We start from the raw sequence: 27,958 nt of genomic DNA, 5'->3' as shown, positions 1-27,958 counted from the left end.
ATTGTCACCTACATCAACAGATTCACAAGCATTCCAGACAGCATCAGCATCAAAGACAGCATCGGCTGCATTAGGCATCACAGACAGCAGGTCTTCTCGCCTCATGTCATTCTGTCGTATATTATGTCACAACCAACTACAGTAGAACATCTCTATTAAGAATACACTTGGGACTGACAAGTGCTGTCCTAGATAGAGAAGTGTCCTGATAATGAGGTCAAATTGAATGGAATAAAAATCAATTTGGGACCAAAACTAGTGTCTTTGATAGAGAGGATGTCCCTAATAGAGAGGTGTCCACCAAGGGAGGTTCCACTATATATAATTCTGAGACAATTTAACTGTGAAAGTGACCTCACTGAAGACTAAAGTTTAAATTTTTCATGTTGCAATGGTTTTCACAACCAAACATCAGAAAGGGTCCAAGGGAAGGTCAGGTCAATCAGAGTGGGTTCCTGGCGTCCATTCCAGAAAAGGCAATGACATATCGCGAATGAGACGTTGGGAAATTCAATTTACTTGAACTAATGCGCCAAGTTGCACATCATGGCAAGGAATCATGTAGATTAATCTCTGCTTGTTGCAAGTGTTGTTTGCATGAATAGCTCTTACAATCCACGTGTCCCTTTTTGAAGACACACTAAGTAGGCCTTTCAGTAGGCTTGAAAAGCATGTCATTTTAAAAAGTATAACAAAGATTAAAATTTAATTGTCAATCAGAATTTGATCTCAATATATTCTTTGGACATACATTGCACATTTCTAGCGAGTAAAGACAATTTGTTCAACTGTACTCCACAGAAGAGATGCTCCGATGCTCTGATGAGAACCTAAAATAAGTGTGACTTAAAATAATTTCATTTCAACTGAAATTGATATGAAGTTAACTGGAATAACTGGTTAACTGGGGAATCTTTTGGTGATCTTCGTGGCATTGTCTTTTCATTTGCCAGTTAGAATTGATTGGCATATTTTGTTTCCGAAGATTCCTGAATATTATCAGTTAAGCAGATTTTGGGCGAGAAACTTCAGTTCATCTGAAATAGGGTGACTGTGACTGCATCAGAGCACCAAAATTTGATATATATTTTGCACAGGAACAAACTCTACATGCATACAGTATATTAAATGCACAGCAGAAGACACTACATCTAAAGTTAACAAGCCTGAATTAAAAATTCAAGATCAGGAATAATTATACAATATTTACAAATGAGGGATATCATAGCCACTGGTGGCAGCACTGTGCTCGTAGTTCAATACAATTAGTCTGGGCTTTTCAGTACGAAATCGACTTGGGACATGTGCATGAAGCTAAACATTTTTCAATGGATTTTTACACAAGTATCTGTATCTGAGACCACACTGGGTCACAATCAACTGTTCAATATGCGCACTCTTCTGTCTTAAGCCAGCATCGCCCCCACTGTTATGCAGCACCATGATTTGTAATTCGACTGTCGCCACATCAACACAGTATTATCTTTTCTCCAGCTGCTTGAATTTGGTCTCTGTAATGATTAAAGGATGGCATTAGATGAAAAATATGAAAGGCACACAGACTACTCCTTCTTCTTCTTTCAAACTACTCTACTTCATTAATGAAGGTTGTGGCAGTTGGACAATTTGCCCATGCACGGAGGGAAGGGTAAACGTGTTTTAAAAGTCGATGCAATGTCCAAATTAACAATTAACGTGTGGTAAACAGTTCATAATGACGTAAGTGGTGCTGGGGACATCATCGACGCTTCTTCTCGTATACTATTCACTCGTTGCTGTGCGTCTTGTGGCCAGCAGCTTACTCCACACTGCACAACTCTTTATTTTTGTGATTTGCGAAATTTGTGGAAGAAGTACACTGGTGATTCAAACGATTTTAATTTTGGCTGATTACAATTTAGTTTTCTTTTTTCACTTTTAAGAAAGATACCTCCGCGATTTTTTTAAAGCCATGCAAATATTTCCAGATTACAAGTACCATGAGAAAAGAGCAGTCTACAAACCTAGTCGCTTTGAATAGGCATCAAGTCTGTAAGCAGCTTGTTCTAAACTGGCAACGCTTTCCTCAACCTGGTCGATTTGATCAAGATATGGTTGTAAGCTCCGATCTGAAATGGAAATGTCATTACCAATACAGTAAAGAATATGCAGCTCTCTAGAATGAGGCAAAAGCCTTTGCTTACAAATGGAATAATGCATTCTCAGGAATTGAATAAAAGGTTAAGCCTTTTCAAATATACACTTTGGAGATTTTCATTTCTACTCCTGTCCTCTGAACCATATTGTAAAATTTAAATTTTTGTCTGACCAAAATGGGCAGCAGATAACACTGAGCGTTACTTACATTTCTCATTGATATCGTTCATGGAATGACTGACATTACTAGCTATCTGCTTCATCTCTGTGTATTTGCCAATTGTTATACGATTCATCTGTTCCAATAATTTGTAATCTTCTGCTGTGGCTGCAAGTTGAACACAAAATGAAATAAAAAGTAATATGAGTCACAGACATTGTGTAGTTGCAAAATGATAGTAGGCTAGTTCTGTTCTCAGTAATCCTGCTCATCAATTTATGACATTGCGACTATGCCAAATTCATAGTGCACATCATACCTGCTAAATCTCCTTTCAGGTAATCCACAGTTTTCTCAAATGCATCACGGCAGAGTTCAGCAACGTCTGGAGGGGGTGGTTCTTTCACTTCAACTGCAGTATCTACATTTTCAGGGTCTGAAAATAAAAAGCAATATTTACAAATCCTACTTGAAAAATAGAATCAATTTGTACTCTTCTACAAACAACTAAGAGAAACACTACTATATAAATCTGATCCTAATCATTGTATCTGTTTGCCCTTGCTGGTCACTTGACCAGTGCGCCAGAAGAGTGTATAAAGCGCTGTGAACGTGGCAGCACTATCCAACACTGCAATGTGTCGTTGTGAAAACATAGCAAGAACGTGTGGTGGTGCCCTGCATGGGCGGGGGGGGGGGGCAGAATTGTTCGATATTTCTTCTCGATTATGATGAAATTGACGCACAGTGAAGTTATTTCATGTATGCAATGCATTCTGCAGACACAAAGGCAACTTAAAGTGCTAAAGGCACCTTTAATTTCTTTGCTGTCATCAGTTATTTCAGTGGTTTTGTCATCCAATTTTGGTCCTTCCCTATTTTCATGATGTGCCATTTTCGCCGTCTCTTACAGCACTAACAACAATAATTTTACGATCTCGAATTAAAATCACCATTGATGCATTTTCCAAAGTTATAGGCCTATTATTTGCTATAAAATAATACATGAATTACGAATAAAATCATAAATTAGAGGTTGATTACCGTGTTTTATCAAAATTCGATAAAATTTGAACTAATTATTTGTGACATAGGCGATACCAGGAAGTGATTTTTGTTGATCTGCTGTGTCATTCTGAATTTCTATTTGATTCTTATTTCTCATCACCCTATTCATAAAAATAGAGTTCGCCATACTTATTTTACACACTTTCTACACGATCCAACTCACAGCATGACATCCTACTTTGATGAACACGATTGCGAACCCCTCAAAGAAGGGGAACGTCCCAATGAATTACTTCATTTAGCAAGGTAGGACTGAGATAGGGGATCTGAACAGAGTGATGTGATCAGCCTATTGAGGTAAACCCCAAGAAGAACTGCAATATCTTATCAATGACTTTACCATGGCTGTATTACATTTTCAGATTACTATTGGACACTGGTTTGGCATTTGAGGATGAATTTTCTGGGTAAGCTACAACATTTATCACTGCACGAAATGCTTGTTAGATAATTTCCTAAGAAAGCACATTGGTTCTAGATATGAGATCTGGGCAAAGACGTTATTTGCAAAAAAAGACATAGGTGAAATCAGGCCTAAAAGAGGACAGGAACATGGAAATGGGTACTGAAAATTTTTGATCAAAGATGAAATCAAGGGAAGATTGATTACTTAATTAAATTAGTCTATCATTCATTGCACTTACAAGGTTTTAGGTTATAAATGAAATGAACAGAAATATAAAATGCTTTTCTCACCTTTCTTGCATTGATTGTTCTCCCCTTCGTCATTTCAGCTTTTTCCGAGGCGAGAAACCACCTCCTCCAGCATCGAAAAAAGTTGTTGAGTCTCTGCCATCAATCTTAATCAGTCCAACACAAGCTGGTGAGTATAATGTGATCTTTGCACAATAAAGAATGTCCAGATTGAAGATGCCTTTCCCTTTCAACCACTGAGATTATCATGCTTCTGTGTATTTAGTTTCCTGCTTTGCGCTTCAGCCACTGGAGCCAGTTGTCCCATTTGTCTTGGGAAATATGATGAAGAGGATTCTGTAAAACAGCTGCCATGCAAACATCGCTTCCACCCAACATGCATTATGCCTTGGCTAGAGAGGGTAAGTTTGTAACTATATAAATAGCCCTAATCCATCTCAATAGGGGGTTAGATCCCTGGAGCTACACAGGATGGTATTTCTTGACTGATGAACTAGGGTGGCTTTCAAGGAACTAAAATTCCTGTTAACTTTTACTCCAAACATTTTTTCGCAAAACTCCCTGATAAACCGCCACATTTACTATCTTGACATTTGGACTTGGAAGATTTCTTGGACTTCTATGATGGCCCTCCAGCGCTATTTTATAGCAAAATTCGGACCCATTGACCTGGAGAAAACCAATTAACCACAACCCTGTTCATCTTGCCGTGGAGTTGTGGTCAGTGAGAAGAACTAAACAACTTTTCCACCTGTTTTCCCTAGGGCGTATCCCCAAACCAACAAATTATTCTAATCAAAACAATGATCATTGGGTCATTTCCTCTGTATTTCAGACCAACAGTTGCCCAGTGTGTCGACACGAGTTACCAACAGATGACAAAGAATATGAAGAGTTTAGAAAACACAAGGTATGAACTCACATGTACTTTCAAAACTTTGACAGCCAACGTATTATGCATCAAGAGTATTTTCTCAGTTCAATACATGTAGGATAAAGCCAACAAATCCCATTTTGACTTTAGTTCAAGTACAAGTACTTTTAGTGCCCTATGTTCCTTTTGTTGCGCGAAACATGTATGATAAAGGCAGGAAGATTCTACTGACTAGTATAACTTTGCATTAAAACTTTTATCTCAACTTTTCTAATTTCAGGCAAGAAAAGAACAAAGAGATTTTGATCTTGAAAATCTACATGGATCGATGTATGGGTGAAATCTCAAGACTCATTGGGATGACCACACCCATGTTAACAATCATAAGGAAAAACGGGCATACCGGTGTAACATTTTTTTGGTGTTTTTCTCTTAACCTTCATTGTTGGGGAATACTGAAAGACAGACTGTTCTTTACCCTATTAAAGAGTCATGGGCTCTCCAGCTGTGTATGGAAACACTCATACATGGGAGCAACCAAAACATTTTACACTGGTAGTAGACATTGGAATGTCAATTTGAAGAGGAACTGCCATGGACTACAAATACATCTAGTGGATAATGTGTTTAGATACACAATAGGACATATTGTCCTCCAAACAGAAAACATTGATTATGCACACGGACCTACAGTGTATCAGTTGGTTCTAAGTGATTGACACAAGGAAGGCATTACTGGAATTCAGTGTAGTTTTATGTCTTGCAAGATTTCTAAACCAGCTCTCTGTAGCATTGCTGTTGAACAAAATATTTATGTGTCTGTACCATAGTTGTTGAATAAATATTTATGTTTTATATTTGTTTGTTGCAATGTCTTTTCGATATCCTATATGGAAAGATTCCAAGACCACATTCACTTCCAAGCGTGGACCCTCGCGTACATGTAGGTCCGACAACTGACAATCAATATACATGAAGTCATAGTTATGAAAGTCAGAAATCTCCATGTGGTATACATATACATATATGTTATGAATATTGCCATTAATCTGTCCTCCTTTAAGCGTTCAAGGGGCATGTTCCTCCATGAGAGTGAATATCTTCTCAGATGACATCTGCAGCTTTGCATGGTATGAATCAACCTGCAAGAGAAATTAAAGGACGGTATAAAGGGACACGGCCATCATAAAAGGTTTTGTTGGTGCCTGTTTTGGCTGTCGGAATGGTGTGATTACAACACTGATGTTAAATTAACATTGGTGCCTGTCATCTCTCAGGTGCTCGATCCCCAGTCTGTCCACTTCCTAAAGGGAAAGTGAGAGTGAGGCTCTCTTTGACAGGATAGGTCTACAGGTGTCTCATTTCTCATCACAGTTTTAAACTTAAATGTTCTATTTCATCTGCTTGGCCTTAAAGTTGGCCTTTACAAGTTGAAAACATTAGAATGTGAGTGTTTGAGTACCTTCACCATGCCCGTGTCCTCGATTTCCCTCATTTTTTGTCACATGGTACTACAAATCTCAATCTTGACTAACTAGATGAAGAGATACAACTCACCTCCTGTTGCAAGTGTTTCAGCTTTGATTTCATCTTCGCCACACTCTCTCGCTCCTGGTTGATCTTCCCCTTGCTCTTGTCCTCGATCTCCCTCATCTTTTGTCGCATGGTACCAATCTCGTCCTGCTCCTTCGACTGATGCTGCAACAATTCCTCTTCCTCACTGGAAGAAAATACAACTTTAAAAATCATATAAACCAGGCTGATGTTTTCTTGTGTGAAATCATCGGCAACAAACTGAAAAGAGTCTACAGATTATGTAACGGTGGATTTGGTGATGATTTTAAATCTTCACTTTGAAATCAGGTGTGAAATCAATGGCTCTAAGGGCAATGTGTGAACAGGCCAAGACAGCCTTGAAAATGTATAAATCTCAGCAAAGTGATTTGCTCAAGATCATAAGTTCTTGAATCCAAAGTATTCAAGTTATGAGTCTGCTGGAAATGAAACACGGCCAGCCTGAAGGACGTAACTTACATCTTGAGTTTCTGAAGCTCTTCTTCAATCTCAGCCATTTTCTTCTTATGAAGGATGCGCTGCTTGCTCATTTTATTCTGCTTACTCTCAAGTTGTTGATTTAGCAACTCCTCCTTCCGTAGGAGGTTCTGTATGCTGGCATGGTGAACGCGGTGTTCTACCTGAGCTTTCGTGAACTTCTGAGCACACTCCCTGCAAGGATGACAATAGAATGATTCATGGTGCTACTGTAGGCTTCTGTTTATCTATGCAACACTATGCAGCCCATAATATGGCCGGGACCATTTCATTCAGTGACAGCTGAGTACATCACAAGGGCCTGAAGTAACCAAGTACATAGCACGCTGAAAGAATGTCGAGCTCTGGGCAAAAATTAGTAGAGATTCTGAACAAACCTTTCGTTAGAGACTTGCTCGTAAAGATTCTGACACAAGCGACTGATGGATTCAAAATCATTCAACCATTCGGCCTTCTGCGCAAACCGCTGCTGGGTCTCAATCAGTCTCAGGGACGTCTCTTCCTTCTGGAGTTTAAGTTCAGCCTGCTGGTTGTACATGTTCGCCTGTTCTCGTTTCATTCGATCAGGTGATTGGACTATCTTGGCCTCGAGTTCTTGTCTCTCCTCGTGAAGCTGAGCCGTAGCAAGCTTCTTTTGATCCTGCAGGTAGAAATTTGAAAGTGATTTGAGAGATGATGGGGGGAGATTTGGTTGGAACTAAGAAATTTTACTATCTTTACTCTGAGATATTCAACATACCATTATGGAATTGATTTCCTGTATCTTACTCTGATACTCTTCATTTAATTTCTTGATGGTATTCTGCTGTCTCTGGTATTGTTCAATCGCTTCTTCCACCTTCTCAATTTCGGCTTCACCCTGAAATGAAACACAGACATAAACTTCAAAAATATCTTCAAAACAATCAATGAAAATATTTAAATAGATAGGATAAGGTTTAAAATTCGTTAGAAATCTGAACACTCTCAAAATTAGGATGGGATGGGACCGTACTCTACGAAAGACACTGATTTCCTAACCAGAGTATTGAATTTCAAAATATGACAACATCGCTGCCGATAGTACCTATTAATTTTGCAGACGGAAACCCGTTTTCAAGGATCACACTACAAACCTTTTGAACATCTGGTGCCTGCTCTGCTCTATGTGTCTGAATACTGTTGATTTTCTTCTTTATTTCATCATTCGCCTTACAAAGATTAGAAACCTGTTCTATTTCCGATTCCTGAAAATGACATAGAACATAAAATGGTTAAAATGTTAAACGACAATAAGTTTTGGTTGGGAAAACTGGCAATACTCCTTTTTCTTAAACTCAGGCATTAGGGGGCAGGGAATTAGGAATTGGCTTCAACTTACCCTCTCATTTTTCAACTTTTCATAGGCCGGCAGCCTCTCCATACTGAAGTAATAGAAGTTGATAAGACCACTCAAGTACCGCCGTGTAGGCTTCGCTTCTGGAAAGAAACAATTTTAAAAAGATCAAAGTTTTTTACCAATCACACATAACGTAGGATAAACGTGCAGAAACAAGTTCCAGTTGTCCTGGTTTTCCTTTTCTCACTTCTCAATCCACATGAGTTATTTAGCATAGCACCCCAGTTATGCACCTGACTAATAGCAGGGACATTTTCACCTATCTTGACAAGGCTATGGTTGGAGCTTGACTGCCAGAGGCTTTCATTTTGCTAACCACTTTAAAATGGAACATTTTGTAGGCCTGCAAAGTGAGCTCATCCTTTCAACCACCACAACGTTAGCAGTGCAAATAGGGGGCTGGTGTATGTATACTCACTTGGGTCCACTAGATCTCTAATGGTGAATGTGTCCCCAGCGCATCTTGATAACACCCGCTGCCTGAACAAGTAAAGACAACAATTAAGAGCGGAAACCCCAGTACATGGCGATGTGCAGATCAGGAAAGACTAAGATGTGAACTGAAGACAATTACCCTGTCTAATAAATGGCACTGGAGGCTAGGGCAAATGGTGAATGCCAAGAAGACTCATGCTGTTGCCTTTTCTAAATATATTCTACATGTACCTGAATTTCTGTTACAAAATTTTATTCTGAGATTTTCGAATGAGAGATAACTTACAATGCCAATGCAAAGTTTCGCAAGTAGATTGAATTTTCATGAACTGCCGGGTAATCCAACTCGTTGAGGTTAGAAAAACTAGACTGGAAGTGAAAACAGAACACTCACTTTGTCAAGAAAATAAGTATTTAGTGTGAAAATTATGAGATGTTCAGCTAATAGTTTATAAACCGTTTATTGATTTTGAACATTATCAGTAAATTTTGTACAAAAAGAAGTTTCCTTGTAGCATGACTACATCAACAATGCCAGTACATATGCCATTATTGGCTGACAATCTGTTTAACGCAGGTGGGGACCTGTTTAACGCAGGTGGGGACCTTGTATTGGGAAAAGTTACTTTTTGAGAAGTCAAAAAATCTCTTTTAGAAGACAAGTGACCCGAAAGTGTCCTCACCTGACAGACTCCATCCACATTGATATCCAGGACCTGTTCTAGACAGATCTTGTACAACTTCTGCACCAGCGCCGCCTGAAAGATATCAAAAGGGCATGATTTAGGGCCTACTACTGCATTAGCATAATCTGTGACCACTTAAGGAAAACCTGCAAGCAAGCAAAAAGCCATTCTATCTGGCATGCAGAAGAAATTACTGCAGAGGCTCCATCTTGCTTAACACTTTAGAATAGAACAGTTACCCTTACCTGCGGTTTTCTTAGATCGTCCTCTGTTACATTCAACTCTGCCATCTCAGAGAAGAACTTATTCATCTGATCAATTTCCAGAACAGGAAATGTGTATGGTTTTGACGATTTCGACATGATTGAGGCCTGCTGATGATTGAAGCCTGCTGATGAGCAATCTTGACTTCTTAGAATCTCTGCAAGTTCAAAGTTTGAAAATACATGTATCGCTATCGCAGTACCGGGTAAAAGTTTTAAAGCAATTGAATACGACATTCAGAACTTAGGTCACGGATATGACAATGGTATGGTTTGCACATAACTGACCAATCAGCTAACAGAGCCAGCAATTGAGCAAATGACATAAATCATGCATCATTATCAGTGCGCAATGCGTTATAATAAAGGTCTTGTCTTTTATTCACAAACCGTACCATTGTCATATTCACATTATCAGGGACCGAAGTGTCGTATAAGGGAAAAATAATGAGATGAAGGCCTACTGTTGCCTGTTAGTGAGTGTTAGACATGTTTCATGCACGTCATGCTATTCCCCCCCCCCCCCTTCACTTCAGGCCCTTGCTAGTTATGTAAATAGACTAACGCCGTAACAGTATAGTCTAGAGTAGAGCCTACCCTATAGAGGCCCTTGGTCTTAGATGCTTAGGCCTACACCAGGTCCAGGCGGATCACGGAGGAGCCACTGGCACTGCTGGCCACAACAAACATGTATGTATCAATCATGTATGTTTTCAAACGGAATGTCCGATGATGTGGAATTAATAATGTAAATGTCAATCTCAATGCCATGACTCAATCATCACGCCTTTCAACAATATGATGCATCTATTTTTGGGTTGTCACATACCTCAGTAAATGATGATACCCCAAGTCAAGAAACACATCAAGTTTATGATTTGTTTACGCTGAAATTGTGGTTTTATTAAACTTTTCCAAATAAAAAACAATCTTAAATCTACCGCACAAATTTTGGTACATACAAATTAATACATTTTGTATTTAAGTAATTATTTTTAAAATATTTGACCAAAATGTGATGTAAAATATACAATTTTACAACATACGTCACTTTAAGTGTTGTTATTGCGTGAATAAATAAATATATGATTCTCCAGTTTTGGGCATATTCGTAAATTTTAAAACGGCAAAATAATATTTATCAATAAAAGTAGACTTACACATGTTGTAGTTGTTGCTGTCACTAAAAATAAATAATATCACAATCTAATCACTAGCAACCGATATCCATCCTGTCTTCGGCAAAATGGAAGGGGCACAGTTTCAGACTGTTTCAGCCGGATGTTTCAGTCAGTGGCTGACTAGGTTCTTGTTCAATGCATTCTGGCGAGTATGGGTTGCTCCTGCCGATGTTTTAGTAATCGACACCTCTACTATACATGTGCTAGGTTCGGCTTTGCCCCTCGTCCGTCCTTTGCACAAGTCCGCGAAATGAATCGTGTCTGAAATACTAATAGGGCCTAGTGTCGAGGAGGAAGCGTTGCATGTTTATAGTCCAGGTAACGTCGACCCTATCCACCCCGCAGTAATGAGTGAAAGGGGAAGACTGGTGAAAGAGTCTATGCATGTAGCCTATATTGTATTTGATTAATCCCATCTCTGGAGAGCTTTATGGAAAAGGCCAAAGTCTGGGCCATGAAGTTTATGACGACTATGAGGATGATGATATCTGGAGCCGGGGTAGGGGAGAAGAAACGGCTCCTGGACAATTTTACTGTATACGAACGTCTGTAGTGCCAAGATACACAGTGTCCAATATATTCGAGTTGTCCGGGCGGCACCTGGTTTACTTTACAGTACCAAACGTAGGCGGTAGATGGGAGCGTGTTTCAGTCGAATGCGCCCACGGCTAATTCGAATGATTGATTTTTGCCCTGGCTATAGCATTTCTTGGGAATCACATAGTAATATTATAGGTGCAAAAAGTACCCTTCTGAAACACCTCGGTGGCGAAGGTATATCTTTTAAGAGTGTGCACACCCGTCAGTCGTATCACACGTTCGGTCGATAGTGCCGAGTGTTGGCCTTGAGCTTAGCCCCTTGGTGATGCCCCTTGGCCTCGGTCGTGGTCATTACAGTTACATTGCAGTTTAGCCTAGTTTGTGAGTAATTCATTTCATGAAACGCTGCCGATATTATCAGAAATATCCAGTCACTCTGTCTCGTCGATGATGTGTGCCTAAACACAATGACTCAGTTCAAATACAGATTGAACAACAATAATTGTCAAACTATTAGCTAGACCTATATTATCTATCATTCGGTTGGCTGTAAGTATTATTTCCTTATCGATATAAATTCATGTTGACGTCGATGGAATACCGGCCGTCATTGCTAAAAATACTCGATGCGTCACACATCCTTAAACTATATAATTTGATAACAACATGCGTCCACGCGCATTCGGTTCATTTTGTCGGTAACATCGATTTCCTCCGCAAAAATGGGACAACGCATGGGAAAAGATCAACTAAATGGACTGGATAACATCATTCTTCTTGAGGGAGGTATGTATAGCGCGGGGAGTTTACATTCCGAACTCAGTGGATCAGCCTCGACCGGCTCATCATGTCGCCAAGGACGATCAGGATGACAAAATGATCTGCATAGGAGTCCAGGTGGCGTTACGGACGGGTGTCCAGTTGCTGTTGGATGGATTGCCATCATAAATCAAGGTGCCATGCATGCTTCCCGAAATTGGTTGCTTGCATTGGAACTAACTTTTTCCCCCTTGTTCGTCATTAAAGGCATTCAAGTGTGTTGGTCAACCAATCTCCTTTGTCCCTCCACCATAAGGCCTAGTTTCCCCTTATAACATCACTATTATTTGACCTCTATAATCAGGACACCTCTCGATTAGGGACAGCTTTTGTCAATACCAATGCAAGGGTGTCCTTTATCGAGAGGTTCAACATGTACAGCATATTAATGTCATTTGCCTGGCTTTTAACATTATCTGCAGAATCTTATGGCCAGGGCTTGACCAGTGAAGCTCTCGTTCAGAATGGTGGGACGAGCCCTATCTCGAGCATGGTAAAGAGTCACATGGAGGCGCATATTGGAGGCACCTTCGCGCAATACAAAGACTACAACATCCTGAATCCTGGATGGAAAAATACTGGAGGAAGAATGGGGATGGTGAGTACATACATCAACCATTCTCCAAACACCCCATCGAAGAACATTCTCTCTTACCAAACGGACATCCATTTGATACGGTATGTGATCACAGGCACGTGAAAATGATGAAATAACGATCAATCAGGCCTGAATTCATTGATACATCACAGTACAGAAAATACAACCCTCGCACTTTTATATCCATCGTCGAACAACTTCAGTGTTTTTAGGAGACAATGACGACTGTTGCGATCGGCTTTTTTCTTGTCTGAAATAAGCTTGAATTGATTTTTTTGAATATTTCAGCGGCCATTAATTCGTGATTACTACGCGCGTTCAGTTGGCCTCGTGTACAATGTTTACACGACAGATGAACACTGGAAACAATTCGGACTTGAATTTCTCAAGTATAAAATGATGCATCTCCTCAGTGAAAAAGATTTAAAAGACAAATTGATCGTAGTTGCAGCGAATCAAGACAGCCTCCTTCCTGATGAAGCTAATGACGAAGTCAATACAGTGGCAGAAATAGTCGCAATGTTAGACAAGGAGTTAACCGAAGAGGACCGCAGGAGAATTAGTAAGTTTCAGAGGGGTGTCACGAACGCACTTGTCATGCAACGGCGCTCACACTGCTGGAAGTTGGGTAGGGCCTATATGGTAGGTCTTCACCGAAATGCGAGATTTTTTTAAATCGCACAACGATTTTGGAATCGCAGAACAAAAAGCTTTGGTTGGTTCGGTTTAGTTGCGGTGAAGTATAAACAAAGCCGCGAATGGAGGAATTAAAAATGAAAGGAGCACTGCCTCCTCTAAATATTTTCATAAATTGATTACACCATAACGTTGCCGTGCTATATAGTTAGTTCATTTGCTAAGAGATGGCGCGTCGATCACCGCTAGCCTCTTGGTTGATTTTATTCATCTTTGGGGAGGTATTTAATTCCTTTCTTATTTATTCAGAGGTATTCCCGACGGTTTGGGCAACCGGTGAAGGTGTTTTGGAATGTTTCGACTGGATGATTGGTGAAATTAACAAGAAACACACCGCGGAGACACTGGCGGAACCATGGAGGGAGGTCGCTCAGGAAGTGGTAGCAAATAGTAAAGACGGCATGAACGTGGTCAAAGGCACTTGGAAGAAACTGTTAACGGCCTTTGGGCATATTAGCCAGAAGACTGTCACCTCTGCTGCATAGTTATGGCAAGGGTCACATCGAGGCAGCCAAGCGCACTTCGAAGAAACTGTTGATCGGTCTTTTGGCAAGCCAGCCAGAAGACCGTCATCTCTGTTTGCAGATATAGTAATTGCAAGTTTGGAATGAAGGCACTTAGAACTGTTAGCCAGAAGACTGTCTTCTCTGCCGCTTAGCAATGGCAAGGGTGACATGAAGGAGGTTAAAGGCACTGAATGAAAACAAGTTTTAACAGTCATTAGGCACACCAGCCAGAATCGGTCATATTTGCTGCTTTACATAGCATAAAGGCTTGCATGAAGGCGGTCTCTGATTGGAAACCTTGCCTTATAAATTCTGCCAATAATTCTTCTTGCCAATAACTCTTATTGTAAAACTGCGAAAAAGCAAACCAGAAAATGTTTACTCAAAAGTTCATGTGTGTTCTTTGAATTCGTGTCGATCTTTTGGCGTTGTGCGTGTGGTATCCCTCCTCCGGACGGAGACGGAGCGTTAGAATTGTCGCACACCATCGATATCGACGTGTTTGCATATATGATGTGTAATAGTGAAGTCGATCTGTAACCGTTTGATGTTCGGACCGCAATGAGCAATTTTGGTCACATCGTATGCAGTTGCCCTGAACCGGTCACCTTGATGAACGCGTGATGAGGTTACCAAATCAAATAAACTATTCATCTTGAACTGAGGTGACGTTCATCGAATCCAGGCAGTACAATCCAATGATACAAAACTTAGCGTCGAGCGTCCAAATCTGCATCAAGATTTTACCAACTACCTTAGTTTTCGTATGATTCAGGCGAGACCTCCGGGTGAAACCGTGGAGGGCGACATTGGGCGACCGAAGCCGTATTTGTTGAGCAATATGACACTAAAGATCAAACTCATTCTCTTATTTCCATTGAGGACTCTAAATGACCTCTGGCTATGATCGTACAGCACTTGGAAATAATAATCATGAGACTTATATAGCGCTAAATCCAACTGGTTTCAGTCACTCAAAGCGCTTCACATTATTACCCCTAGCTATTGGCCTGTACATTCATAATTCAAGCTATACTCTCTGGGAGTATCACAGGTCCGAGCTGCAGCTATACAGTGCTCAGGACTAACATTCATAGTTTGCCATCTCTGCCAGCTAGGTACCCATTTACTCCTTGGTGGGGAGAATCAAGCAGGGTAAAGTGCCTTGCTCAAGGACACAAAAACGAAACAGCGGTAACCCTTCCGAGAATCGAACCTGCTGATTATGAGCCCGATGCTCTAACCACTACGCCACTGATCTTCCCATTCAGATTCATCCTATAGATTCAACCATTTAGCATTCAGCAAACAGATGCATTAACATTCATGGTTTGTTGCTCTTCATTTTCAATGATGCAACTTTTATCGGTCCATCCATGCATGTCACATTTTGGAAAGGGCATGTGTGCTTTCGACAAAGAGAATTCCTAATTTGATGTACTTATCATAAATGTTTACCTACTCAAAAATGGAGGCATTTATTGAATCACTATTTGTGCAACACCACCACACTATCTGTCTGGTGACCATCGCCATTGTGCGGTTGCATGGTTGCCGGGTGCATATATGGTGGTCTCCCCCGCATGCACCGAGTCTGCAGACAGGGCCTTCATGCGGCTAATGAGAGGGCGGATCCCCGTGCGAATGCAGAGTAATCATTGCAATTCCTAAAGTGAACAAATGGGCCGGCAAACAAATGGGTTTAAAATGTCATCTAGTTACAATAGACTGCAGCATCACGGGGTTATATGAGAAGCGGTCTTCAAATGAAAGAATATTTTTGGGAGTATTCAGGAGACAAAACGCATCCGCCAGCTCTGAGACTAAGCTTAGATAACGATCACGACAAAACACTTGACCAGGCTACACCAGGCTGTTATGCTGGCGCCACCGGTCGGTGTTGTCACGAACCACGGACACGACCAGCGCGACATAACTGCCCCTTTTATAACTTGGGATCAAAAGCCAAGTCAGACCTGTACGCTCGGCCCTCAGACGACAATGTAGGCATAATTGCATATAAAATTTAATTTTGGTTTAACTTTCTTTCACTGTTGTCAGTATTACTTTGATGGCTAAATGAATCCGTATGTTGTCTTTGTCAAGGGACCATTGAAATAGCCTATTTGCTCTCTTGAGGGTCTTAAGACCAAAAGCAAATTATTTCAAGTATCTTGTATTGACGCATCGTTTTACATAAGGCACGGCTCGGCCAACTACGGTCACCAATTTCGTTCTTTAGAGCGTGGGCAGGGCATTTAGGTAATCTTTTGGTCGATGGGGTTATAGGACATATCAAAGACGGTAAGACATGCAACCAGTTTTCGTGTGGTTTATACGTGAAGCTTCCAGCTTATAAAAACGCGCCCTGGGACATTGGCCACTTCAGATCGCGCCTTGAACCAAGTCAATTCCGCACGCCAACTATATATAACTTGAGAAATGCAGATGCTGGCTTCCATTCCATTTACTGTAAAGAAACACGTAGGCCATTTCAGTCATCTCCTAATTCTTGCTCACAAGCTACTTTTAAATGTTAATTTTGAAGAATAATGTAGCATATTTTACAGTCATATTGACGAATAAGTTTATTATTCAGCGTAAGAGATGGCGCTGGATGGGGTCTCGCTCAATCATTTCATTCCGAATATCACGGCATCCAGGATCGTTCTAACGAGCAGATAGCTGAATGACACGTCACTAACAGGTACCTACAAGGTTCCCATGCAGCTCATATAATGACACGCAATACACATTCAAGTGAAACCGTTTCAAAATAACACTCCGAAGTCGCATTTCACACTCAAAAATCCGAGAGAAGGAGACTCCCCGATATGCGATAGCGCCAGACAAGATACCGGGTCTTCAGCGTACCCTGCACACAATCGGATTGTTGACCAGGTCGGTGGTAATTCCCTCTCTACAAGATCTTACAAGTAGATAGGATCAATAGAGTGTAATTTGACGCCAGGAGCTTTGGCGGAGACTATAGGAAGCCGGTTATTTGGAAAAGGGATCCAACTGTCTTGACGTTACCTCAGACAAAATAGTTCTCGCGATAATGCCAGGCCTGTGTGGTAAGAAAATCTGTCCGTAGGACAAAGTGTCCGGGGACAAAGGATTTAGTTCGTATGGTATATGCGCTTTTCATCACTGAGGTATTTGAGGTCAAAAGTCACAGTCTCTTTAGGCCGATACCTTAATCCGTCACTATAAATTGCGGTACGACACTTTTTCCTTGGGAGCGGAGGGGGGCGGGAGGATGACTGCGATTCTTTATGACATTTTCTTTGGACGCTGCTCATTTAAAGGGACAGCATTGCAAGCGTTTAACAAGGCCCTATCGATCCCAAAGGACAGATGACGCCACTGTACTCGTAATTCGAGCCAGGAAGCTACCAGGTAAATGTAGCAGAAAAGAATCGGTCTTACTCTCAACAAGCGTAATACTTTTTACTTTCAAGCAATTTTTTTGCGTGTTGATGTCTGTTCTAAATTCGGCTTGCCAAAGTTTAGGTACAGCGATGAAAAGGGGATCTCTGACTCAGTTCATGGGATACACACCGCTTGTCAGAGAAAACAAAAACAGCAGGATGTGCCTCCTTTAACCAGATTCCCTTGTTTTTCTCTGAATATTTTTTTCATTGACTGAGCACAGTGTGTGTTTAATTTGTGTTTGAATCATCAAAGAATGCATTAAATTCCTCAGGAAATTACCTTATATGAATATGGTAAGAGAACAAACTAATAATCTCTGCAGCTGCAGCCACTGGCACAGTTTCGTAACCACAACTATGTTTAACCGAGTCATTTCCGAGTTGTCCGAATTCCAAAACAGGGCTAATAATGAACTCGATTATAGGTCAGCTTCAATACGAGTGCTTAAGAAGTCAAGTATTTAAGTACGTGTACATTATATAAACAGAGTTTGAAAGGAAGTACATGTATGTAGGTCAAGGTATGTTGATGTGTTTTATAGTTTCGAGAAAAACATGACCGGCAGTTTTTAAAAGCTAAAAAGCCTGTATTTTTTAGGGTGCGCAAGTTGACTCTGTCGATCTTCTAAGAATCAGAAAATCAGGAAGTCTTAGCCGCTACTAGTAATCTGTCACTACTATATCATAATTTCCCTTTATCATGCTATGGCTTCATTCCAACTTGAGTGAAAACACATACTTCTGTCTATCGCAACTTTTGTCCGAATTGATATAATGGCGATGATGTATAATATCAATACGGTAAATGTCAAAGGGCACCGTGTGTGACCAAAATGAAAAACAACTTTACGCAACTTCTTTGTCCTTTACTATGAAGTGTAAACGTAGTGAAACATTGTTTACACTCTGATTTCAGCCCAGAAAGTAATCGGGGCGTACGGCCCCAAAACCACAAATCTGTCGTACGCGTTCTTGCCAAACTATAAAAAAGCATACTGGAAATCACATTGTCCGGTGATAGTCAGTGCTATTGACATTTCTCGCTTGAGATCTCTTCAATCAAATCTCTGCTAATCTTAAATTTGATTTAATAATCTGGAATATGCGCGTGATAATACACAGTTTATCTTGAAACTTCGAGACTATTAGATCGAAATGGCCAGTCGAACACGACATTGTCACGATTGTGACGGACAATTAACATTACGCAACTCAAAACAGTCGGACTAAAAACCATTGCACGGTCTCATAATATTGCAAATAGCGGTAAATGGCAAATTTGAAAAGGAAGTTCTGCTATTTTGGACATTACACACTGCGACGACAAGTAACTCCAGTAAACATTGGCCACGGTAAAGCCATTGCATGAACAGAATTGCAAAATTCCTGGCAAGGGACTCCAGTTATAGATTTGGACACGACAGGGGCTGATAGATGTTTCTCACAAGGCGAACTGTAGTATAGGATTAAGGGAATTCGAAGTCTTCAAGGATAACTGAAGATCGAGTTGTGATAGTTCTGTTTCTGAACGCGACTGGCTTGCTATGAGATCGTTCGTGGCGGGAATGTTTCATTCCTTCGCGATGACTGACGCAGTTGCAAGCGCACTGCGCGCGGAGATTATCATACAAAAGACCGCTGGTTTGCCCGATCGGATCGTGGCTTTAAACACTAACACGAGAGGGCGAACGCCAGTTTAATTTAGTGGAGTGTAGGCCGCGGAGTGTGTACACACTGGAGCACTTTATACAACATTGATGTCACAGAGAAATGATTTTATATCATGGAATATAACTCATATTGTCAATTTAATAATCGCCCCTGCTTACACGAGGATGTGAATCGTTTATTTCGAGACAAAGACAAAGCGCGGTCCCCCGTGAGTGGCCCAGTGGAGTTTTATCATTGTGTGAAACTTTTACCGATAATTTAAAATCGATAAATGTACCACTCCGGCAAGCCGGTTACCGGACAACATTTATGATATAAATATATCAGATTCTAGTGGGAATTGTAGGCGTGTGATTTTAAGGCCTATATAGGCCAGTTACTGATATTTTGTGGAGATTGTTATCACGGCGGTTGGATACCGCGGTTCATTATGGATGGATTGATGAGATTCGTAGTCATATTCCTCGTTTTTGTCAACTTTTCTGGTGCTTTTGTCGTAAAAAAGGTAGGACTATTTATTTTTCATATATTCTTTTTCCCCAATTGCGTGACAAATTGCTGACAGGTGTGAACGGACATTTTGTCCCCGATAAAGAAGTGTCCGTAGAAAAGAATCGTTTTCCCCTTTTGCGTGGACTTGGGTCATTTGCGTCTCCCGCCGTACGACAGCCTTATAAATCAGAACTTTAACAAGGACACTTTTTTATAGAGGGATGCTTATTCTCGTTACACCGGTGGATAAATAATTATAAAACACACAGTGTTTGCATATTGTAGTCTGTGGTAGTCGATGGTAATAGTCTATACCACGGCGCAACGGGCCCGAATGCGAAGAATTTTTATGATGTGCTAATGTTTATAACTCGCGTGGTCAAAAATGCCGAGAAGTTTGCAGCCGTTTAATCATTTAGTTGTAAAATTCGGCAACCGCCGAGGGCATTTAATTCGGCCACTTCAACAACCTCAAAGAAAGCGATGAAATTATTTACAATGGAACAGCCGCTGAAATAACCTGAAAAAAAATCGGACTGGACTTTCTCTGTCAATACCCTGGCCTTCAAAGTGTTCAAGAACACTTCAGGAACACTTGAAACGACCAATAAGTGATGAAGGTGACTCCACAGAGCCCGCGGTTGTGTTATTCAAGGGTAATGTTGACTGGATAAAGTGTGGGATTCGCAAAATTTAATCGAGTGATTTGCTTAAAAGTAATTACGGTGTGTTATGGAAGGTCTTCAATTTTTGAAGGCGGAATTTTGTCGTTGGTACTGGGTTGCCTAGACTTGAAAAACCGGAAATGCGATCAGGAAACTGATGAAGTAACGCATCCATCAGCGTGTAGGCCTGTATAGCTGCCGGATTCGGGGGCTTGATCCGGATATTTGGGCTCGTGGTTCGATTTCTCCAGCTGGCTGTTGAAAATATCAGGGGATCTCGCGGGATCTGCGCGAGCGCGGGGTGTCTCTCTGACGCTCGTATGGCCTAGGGTTTGCGATTCGATAGCTCGTTGTTGGATTTAGCCTCTAGCGATCGAATAGGGTTTGCGGTCAAATGTCTTCGGTGAGTGTTAAGCTCGTCGTTGGAAAAAGGAACTTGTGGACAAATTTTCTAACTTGATTTCTTCCCCACCGTCTGATTTCATTGCTGAAGTAATGAACTTGACAAGTGTTAAACTACCTCTCTTAGCGGACACCTCTGTAAGCAGGACAACTCTCTATTGTGGGCACTGATTCAGGTCCCGAATTGGCCATTTTAATTCAACATGACCTAGTGTAATCAGGACACCTCTCTATTAAGGTCGGGTGTACTTAATAAAGAGGTTCTATACTGCACATATCAGCTTGACAGCGGTTTAGGATTAGCCAAAGAGATCAATGTCAATAGCGGATATGGAAAAATGTCAAGAAAACGTTCAGTTAAAATTTCATCAATTAATCAATGCAGCACTCGAAGTGACACATATTATGTCGGCTTGTTTGATAAAGCTTAATATGTTATCCTAAAAAAGGAAAATCACATTGTGCTACATGCGTAAATAAAGCTGTACGGTACTGATTGTGTAGCCTCCACGTAGAAAATGATTCGTTACATTTGAGATATTTTTCCCAATTCATATCTGATACATTCAGAAATATATAGGCCTAAGTGCATATGAAATGAACAACATGCGAGTCGTATGTTTAGGCATCAACCCATTTTGAAGTGCTCGCTAAACGAACACATCGGCATGCCGTTCCGCAAATCTACCGTGCAACTCGGAGGCGTAATCCGGTTTATCCTACATCTAACTAATGTCTCTTTACGTCAACACCGATCAAATTGAAACATCTTTCTCCAAATTAGTCTAACTCGATCAACGGCGTGCCTAACAATTGCATTATGAAAATCGTCTTTTTATTCCAATGTTTGGTAAACCTATTAAGTAACGCAGGCCGGTAGTCGTATTGGGCCAGTACTTTAAAGTTCTGCGGGTGATACACTGTTTTCCCGTTTCGCTCCCTCCGCTACAGTGGTAGAGCACCCATCCCACTACGACTGTTCACTAAGTCTTTATAACAGTTATCTATCAATTCAATTTAATTGACGAACGTCTTCATATTAAAAATCAAGCTCTATATTCTATGAATTGTACAAGTATAGGTTTGCATCAACACTGGATATTCATGTAACACCGTGAAATCCTTACAGAGGCCAATGATCAGCGTATAACTTGGATGCAAGTCCGCCTGATCACTGAAATTTTCTGACCTTAGAAAGGTTTAGAAGTAGTTAAATTATAAATATTGGATGGTTTATTGACCATCGGCTTACAAAAGCAGCTTTATTGGCAAAATACCTTCTAAGAGTGAGACAGATAGGCATACGTTTTGTCTGCGTACCGGCTAGACTATCACCTCGTGTGAAGTGATTCGGCAAGGTGGAAGGGTACCATAATTCTTAATAACCTGGATGCTCGTGTAACAAATCATCTTTTTATAATGTTCTGTGTTCACCTCGCACATAGCACACTTAATTAGCTGCTAGCAAAACAAGTTTAGGTATCTCCCTGGTTGGTCTTACACCGTCTCATTTACTGGGTCTTGCTGGCTGACTGCAGTTTTACTAGTAATCAGTTTTTACAAAACGAAAACCCTCGATGGTTTTTGAAATTTTGAAAAGCATTTAAGAACCAATGGTAATGGGCGATAATGTTCCCAAGTTACCTCCCACATGATTAGTTCATTTCAGTGAAAAACCTCTATGGGGTCCATACGTGTATTTGTGCAAGGGTTTGCTAAGAAACCTTTAGTTATACATAACAATGCTTTTATTGGATGCACTACTATAAAAAAAACTCTCAAAAGCTGTGAGACACTAACGGAGCCATCATGCATGGAGTCTTTTACCGGTACCAACACGGAGTTATCTCGCTATATCGTAAAGCGAATAAAAATTTAATTAGGCAAAAATGAAATACAGCAACAATCAGGCGTTTTCCAAAAAATGGTCATTGCTGAGCTTCCGCAATTTTGATCTGCTAGCGTTTCCGTGAGACGCGGCCACCGACTGTGGGATGATTCTGTGGCTGTGCGGGGTGTTTTGAATGCACCGCGATCAATGGAACTTCTTCGCGGTTTCGAAACGCCTGCCAGCAATTGCGATCTTCGATAGAAACATTTCCCTGACATTAAGCTTATATAGAGACTAGCTTTTCAGGGAAATGAAGCAATGCATTTTTTATTATAAAGATTAACTTGTCAACATGTTGTTGCACCGTCTGTCAAGGCAATGCCCTGTCTAGAAGTGGTATTCCGTATTCACTTCGGCAACGGTATGTTAACAACTTGCTGTCAGACAGCCCTTGGCCATGCATGAGTGGATATTCCCCCACACTGGTGGATGTATCTGCTGCCTCCGCCACGCAAAGAACTCATACCTCCCGGTCGAAACGTAACTCACCTACAATCATATCAGTCATTGCTTTGAAATCTGACTCCAACATACATTTCTTTCCTGCATGTTAATGTCAAGGAAGGCGATACAAAAGACGTCTAAAGTTCTACAATATTTACCTTAGTATTTCTTTTTGAACATTTCCCTCCTAAAACAATACAACTGCATCAATTTTGTAGATGCCTGAGCTTGTAAAGCTAATTAAAATAGCTATTACTACGTGCTGATTCAGGTTTAGTGGGTAATTATTGCCCCAGTCTATCTCTGATATGTGATCGTTAGATGGGTCCATGTGAAATAACCGGGCAGAGTCGATTACTGCAGGTACATCTTTACTGCTTCCCAGTCAGTTGATGCTGTTTCCAGCCAGGGCATACATACACCGTCAGTTTAGTCATTGGCTTTCTGGACTACTTGATGCTGAACCTTCCTAAGAGGTCGGTTTATGCACCAAGTTGAACCCAACTGCATCCATATGTACAGTGCAGAATCACTACGAAACCAAAGCTGAAACAGCTCCATGTACAGGAGGCTTTCGTCGTGTTGTCCAACCAGTTCATGCTCAGTGCTGCTTCCCCGAGGGAGCGATTTGAAATAAACCAATCGCTTGGGGTTATTATGGGGAGACCTTTTATCCCATCCAATCAGGTACGTTTAATCCAGCTTCAGGTAATGAGAAATGAAATTATCACAATTTTGTCGAGACTTCGTTTGAATCTTAGCTTTGATGGCTTGTAGAGAAGCCACAGATACAATCTCCGCTATAACATTCAGAACTTCAATTTAGGTATTAAACCAACACCAAAGATCAATTAATCCAATAGGTGCAAATGTAATAAATATGATTTTATTGCGTTTGTATCAAACTGTGCTCATAGGAAATAATTCTGACGACAGTCGAAAGGAAAGTCAAACGCAGCATGTGTATAATTATCTCAAATCACACACGCTTTTAAAATGGAGAACAGGGGCAAGGCCCTTGCAGATCTTGTAGTTAAAAACAAGTTACATGTACAGTCATGTAAGATTATGATACCAAAACATTTTTTAACTAGGAGAACCACTTTTACTCTGTCTTAAAAGTACGCCCACTATCGATACCGGAAAAAATCGCATTTACTATACATGTATTTTCTATCGCCGATCCAATCTCCCGCTGAGAGGGCCTCCTACACAGGAAGAGACCAAATGTACGCTCGTACACGGTGTAAGTATTACTTAAAAACCGTTATTAATGGCGAGGCTAGGAGATTGTTGCCGATCCTCAAATTCCATATATTTATCAATATCAATAATCCCAAAATATGCGGCTATCATGACATAACGTGCTCTATCATACTCTGATAGATTGTAAATAAACAGAATCTGGACTTTTCCCACACTTACAGTAGAACAATTGGACCTAACCCTGCAAACGGGCCTAGAAGTAGAAAACTCCGACTCTATTGTGATAGTTTTCTCACCACCAACTCCTGACCTTGCTAAACCCAGAGTCACATGCTTAAAAGACCCAGAAAATCATATAAGAACAAATATCTGAAAGGCAAAGACAGGAATGTCCACTCTCGGTAAGAATTCAATTCATTACCTGAAAATTACTTGAGATTGCGTCGAATCAAGTAACGGTAGCTCAGCACGAATCATAGTACGCCATTGCATTAATGTAGCGGTTTAAGAGATTTTATGACCCATTGAAAAACTACAATTATTATTATGATCAAGGTAATTTAGTGTTGCAAACATGCCACGGGGCATGATTACAATTAATGGGCCGAAATGAAACAAGTATCAATAAAGAAATACAACCATAAGCTGTACGTCTCAGCCTGGCCCAAACGATTTGAAATTCCTGAATTCCGCTGCAGTTAATTGGTGTTGGGATTTACGGTACACGAGTTTAGACCACCCTTAACTTATCAATGGAATATTTTCATTCAGATTGATGTTAATGTGGCATTGAAGTTGGTCATATTTCAAGTCAGTTACATGATTTACCACCCTGACCCACCCATGACTGTCGCGTGGATACTGTATGATTAGCATGACCGTGCCTTATCTATGATACTTTCTTTGTTGGTGCTTGGTCCTATTGGAACGAGTCGGGCAGGTCAGAATAGATTGTAGGGCATCGCCGATACGGATCCCTCCTATCTTACAGTATATGAATAGAAACTATTCCCCTTTGTATGAAGTTTATAAATATCACTGAATCAAAAACAACCCCATCCTGACTCTCATGCGTTTGCGTCACCACTATTGAGCTCGAGTGATTTAGCGATCTCAAAACATTGCGGGTCAAGATGACACAACCCTGACCTCTAACTCTCCATACTAGTCACCTGAAAACTCCTAATTTGACCCTGTGGCTCGTGTCTTAAATTCATCCTTAGCGAAAGCTACATGTATCAACCCCTTGATGAGCAAAAATGAGAATTGCTCTCGGGCTCGCTTCGGTCTCAAGTGAGCTATCTAACTCGTTCTCCGTCATTACCAGCTGAGTCCGAACAAGCAACCAGGGTGTTTTTGTATTCCGAAACTAACAGTTTTGCGAACTGATGAGTTGGAAAAGAATGGTAATAATCTTGTGCGTCGTTACTTTTGACCATGACCTCAGACTTCGTTCAGGCTGTGAGCTCGTTTGGGTGCAGTGCGGCGGTGGATCGTCTAGAAGCCGCTTAGCCAAAGACTGATGTGACAGTCGACATAATTGATATGATATTACCCTAAGTGTCGAGAACAAACCAACAAAGAAGAGGCCGCTTAGCGAGCATCTTGTCATACAAGGGCTAATCATGCAACTCATCCTAGTGGAGACGTTGTTTTGACAAAGGGCCTTTCTAGTATCAAGAACAAATAACGATGAGTCTTTATTAATTCTTGCCTGTTTACATGGGAGCAATGATGCTTATCGAAGCAAATAGGACACACTCTCATGATGTCGTTGATCAGTTTGTTTGATGGTCGTATCATAGACCTGTTAATATTGATGGTTCGATCCTGTATTCCTTCAAAACTGGTTCTGCTCCTTGACAGTCTGCCCCTCTGCTATCTCTATGATCTCTCATCCGTTACTTTCATATCAATGCGTAGACTACTCTAGTCCTCTTGGTGACCATTGGGCGTCATTGGGCTAAGGAAGCTTGCCGATAACCCTTTATCATTGCATAGGTTTCCTCGGGCGTATCTGAAAGTTCAGGATGTTCCAAAATGTTCATGAGATAAAGTACCGAAACTTGCTATTTCACCAACTCCCCATCACCGGAGGTATACAGTACCAAACATTTGGCATACTCATGTCATCATTACACGCTCGTCAACGGACGATTTATCTGCATCAGACAATAAATGTAACCGTCGGATCAACAAAGTTACTGTTTTTATGAGACGTTTATACCATTAGGTTGATCGTTACATAGGACATCTCAAAAGCTTGGCATGCCTGGGGGCGGGGGAAGGACGAAAAAATGTCACATCGTGGGGATTCTTACCGCGGTGTATTCAACATTGTTTGCCATGTATTAAGAACGAAATGATTTATTCTCCCAATTTGTTGCCCGTATCCTTACAACACATTGACTACTGGGAATTTGGCCTTTCGTGTACAGTGTTTGCATGTGTCCTGCTGGTAATCAGAAATTAACATTGTGTTAATAGTGTAGTAACTCAATATGCACTCCAGCGCATTGGCAAAGTGCAGGCCAACGTTCTTTAACGGAGCACATTTATTTGTATGTTTCAATTTAAATTGAATACGTATTTCCAGGATTGGAAAATTTCAAATTCGATTTCAAACTTCACCTTTTTAACGATGGAAGCTGACATGAATGATTTCGTACCAAGAGTTAGGCCTGACCATTCGTTATCTTTGCTACTCATTGGTCATGCTAGTAGTATCGTAAATGTCAGAGTCTTTTAATAAGAAGGACTCTGATAGTACACAGCACAAAGCACGCAGTGCAAAGTGCATAGTGCACAGTGTTAGCGGTGTGATTGTGTCTCACCTCCTTTATTAGTTGTTTATCATATATTTCACGAGTCTTGGCATCCTTCAGGTAGCCAAAGATATACCACTTATTCTTCTGTAACTCTATGTATCAAAGATAACGGTAACGATGATTGATCGGTAAACTTCAACAAGCCGTAGAAAGGTATTCGGCGTTAGCATTTGAGAAAAAAACTTGACAAGAAACTTTCTTGTAACTTGTGTCGGGTATAGGGTGGTACGTATTATGGAGACTCGAGTACACCAAGGATAGTGTTAGTATCGCAGTACATGTAAATTGCTCATCAGTTGGGTCAGAAATTGGAACCTCAAATGCAGCGCTATTTTGATGTATCATTAAAATGATATTCGAACTTTGATGTTACAATGAATCTACTGAGGCATATTTCCGAAGAAAATGGTGTCAGTGAACAATGTTTCTTGGGATAATTTGTATCGTCTGTCTTTGATTTGGAGTTACTGGGCTCTATAGCAAGGCAACATAATCCGTCATCGCTGAAGCCAAAAGGAAGACAGATACACTAGTTATGTTGGATTTGCATCGGCATGGGCATCCTGGCATATTAACAGTAGTTTTCAATATACTCGGCCTGTCGATATTGGTATGACGAAGGAGTATTAAAAAGGCCTGAATCTCTGGATGGTGCACGGGTGTCCGTTGAGTTTATCAAGGAACTACATGTACAAGAGAATCTACCTGCTGGGGTCAATAAAAAAGTTACATTCTCTCAAGTGTAACTGCTTGTAAAGTTTCTCCCAATCAATCCGATCATGTCTCGAGTTTTGGAATGACTGGCGGCAGTTTCAGTCGAGGGTAAACATCAAATAACCTTGTTCTTATCTTGCCGGCGGATGTATATCCGCAAAC

The 27,958-nt window shown here is 40.7% G+C and overlaps 5 protein-coding genes across 5 annotated transcripts in view; 3 read left to right on the top strand and 2 right to left on the bottom strand.

Moving 5' to 3' along the window:
* Positions 1-698: 698 nt before the first annotated feature.
* LOC135487169 (biogenesis of lysosome-related organelles complex 1 subunit 2-like) lies at positions 699-3,203 on the bottom strand. Its single transcript, XM_064770640.1, has 5 exons — positions 3,110-3,203; positions 2,616-2,732; positions 2,345-2,464; positions 2,004-2,108; positions 699-1,511 (listed from the first exon to the last, which is right to left on the bottom strand). The coding sequence occupies exons 1-5, from the start codon at positions 3,189-3,191 to the stop codon at positions 1,480-1,482; spliced, it is 456 nt and encodes a 151-aa protein (XP_064626710.1). The 5' UTR covers positions 3,192-3,203; the 3' UTR covers positions 699-1,479.
* A 189-nt stretch (positions 3,204-3,392) lies between these two features.
* LOC135487167 (E3 ubiquitin-protein ligase RNF181-like) lies at positions 3,393-5,747 on the top strand. The gene is made up of 6 exons (XM_064770626.1): positions 3,393-3,610; positions 3,727-3,771; positions 4,099-4,187; positions 4,304-4,419; positions 4,854-4,928; positions 5,173-5,747. Exons 1-6 carry the CDS (start codon positions 3,531-3,533, stop codon positions 5,230-5,232), a joined length of 465 nt encoding a protein of 154 aa, XP_064626696.1. The 5' UTR covers positions 3,393-3,530; the 3' UTR covers positions 5,233-5,747.
* LOC135487162 (kinetochore protein Nuf2-A-like) lies at positions 5,729-10,660 on the bottom strand. Its single transcript, XM_064770612.1, has 12 exons — positions 10,536-10,660; positions 9,689-9,864; positions 9,441-9,515; positions 9,044-9,126; positions 8,741-8,802; positions 8,305-8,402; positions 8,060-8,170; positions 7,684-7,803; positions 7,322-7,584; positions 6,927-7,118; positions 6,450-6,612; positions 5,729-6,034 (listed from the first exon to the last, which is right to left on the bottom strand). The coding sequence occupies exons 2-12, from the start codon at positions 9,803-9,805 to the stop codon at positions 5,960-5,962; spliced, it is 1,359 nt and encodes a 452-aa protein (XP_064626682.1). The 5' UTR covers positions 9,806-9,864; positions 10,536-10,660; the 3' UTR covers positions 5,729-5,959.
* A 1,428-nt stretch (positions 10,661-12,088) lies between these two features.
* Positions 12,089-14,434, top strand: LOC135498606 (uncharacterized). The gene is made up of 4 exons (XM_064788933.1): positions 12,089-12,213; positions 12,669-12,844; positions 13,133-13,406; positions 13,790-14,434. The coding sequence occupies exons 1-4, from the start codon at positions 12,150-12,152 to the stop codon at positions 14,023-14,025; spliced, it is 750 nt and encodes a 249-aa protein (XP_064645003.1). The 5' UTR covers positions 12,089-12,149; the 3' UTR covers positions 14,026-14,434.
* Positions 14,435-18,631: 4,197 nt separating this feature from the next.
* The window catches only part of LOC135487158 (MAM and LDL-receptor class A domain-containing protein 1-like), a 72,157-nt gene continuing 62,830 nt past the window's right edge, over positions 18,632-27,958 (top strand). The window contains exon 1 of the mRNA XM_064770597.1: positions 18,632-19,659. Coding sequence (XP_064626667.1) covers positions 19,585-19,659 — 75 coding nt within the window. The 5' untranslated portion in view covers positions 18,632-19,584. The remainder of the gene's footprint in view (positions 19,660-27,958) is intronic.

Source organism: Lineus longissimus, chromosome 1 (assembly GCF_910592395.1).
Source record: "Lineus longissimus chromosome 1, tnLinLong1.2, whole genome shotgun sequence".
Lineage (NCBI taxonomy): Eukaryota > Metazoa > Nemertea > Pilidiophora > Heteronemertea > Lineidae > Lineus > Lineus longissimus.
This window is presented reverse-complemented; position numbering and strand designations above follow the sequence as displayed.

Coding starts and splice junctions, on each gene's coding strand:
- LOC135487169 (XM_064770640.1), bottom strand. CDS start 3,191: ATGGCACATCATGAAAATAGGGAAGGACCAAAATTGGATGACAAAACC. Junction 2,465..2,615: donor CCTGAAAGGAGATTTAGCAG/GTATGATGTGCA, acceptor TTCAACTTGCAG/CCACAGCAGAAGATTACAAA. Junction 1,512..2,003: donor TGCCTATTCAAAGCGACTAG/GTTTGTAGACTG, acceptor TAATCATTACAG/AGACCAAATTCAAGCAGCTG.
- LOC135487167 (XM_064770626.1), top strand. CDS start 3,531: ATGACATCCTACTTTGATGAACACGATTGCGAACCCCTCAAAGAAGGG. Junction 3,611..3,726: donor GAATTACTTCATTTAGCAAG/GTAGGACTGAGA, acceptor TTACATTTTCAG/ATTACTATTGGACACTGGTT. Junction 4,929..5,172: donor AAGAGTTTAGAAAACACAAG/GTATGAACTCAC, acceptor TTCTAATTTCAG/GCAAGAAAAGAACAAAGAGA.
- LOC135487162 (XM_064770612.1), bottom strand. CDS start 9,805: ATGTCGAAATCGTCAAAACCATACACATTTCCTGTTCTGGAAATTGAT. Junction 8,803..9,043: donor CGAAACTTTGCATTGGCATT/GTAAGTTATCTC, acceptor TTACTTGTTCAG/GCAGCGGGTGTTATCAAGAT. Junction 8,171..8,304: donor AAAAGTTGAAAAATGAGAGG/GTAAGTTGAAGC, acceptor TGTCATTTTCAG/GAATCGGAAATAGAACAGGT.
- LOC135498606 (XM_064788933.1), top strand. CDS start 12,150: ATGGGACAACGCATGGGAAAAGATCAACTAAATGGACTGGATAACATC. Junction 12,214..12,668: donor CATCATTCTTCTTGAGGGAG/GTATGTATAGCG, acceptor CATTATCTGCAG/AATCTTATGGCCAGGGCTTG. Junction 12,845..13,132: donor CTGGAGGAAGAATGGGGATG/GTGAGTACATAC, acceptor TGAATATTTCAG/CGGCCATTAATTCGTGATTA.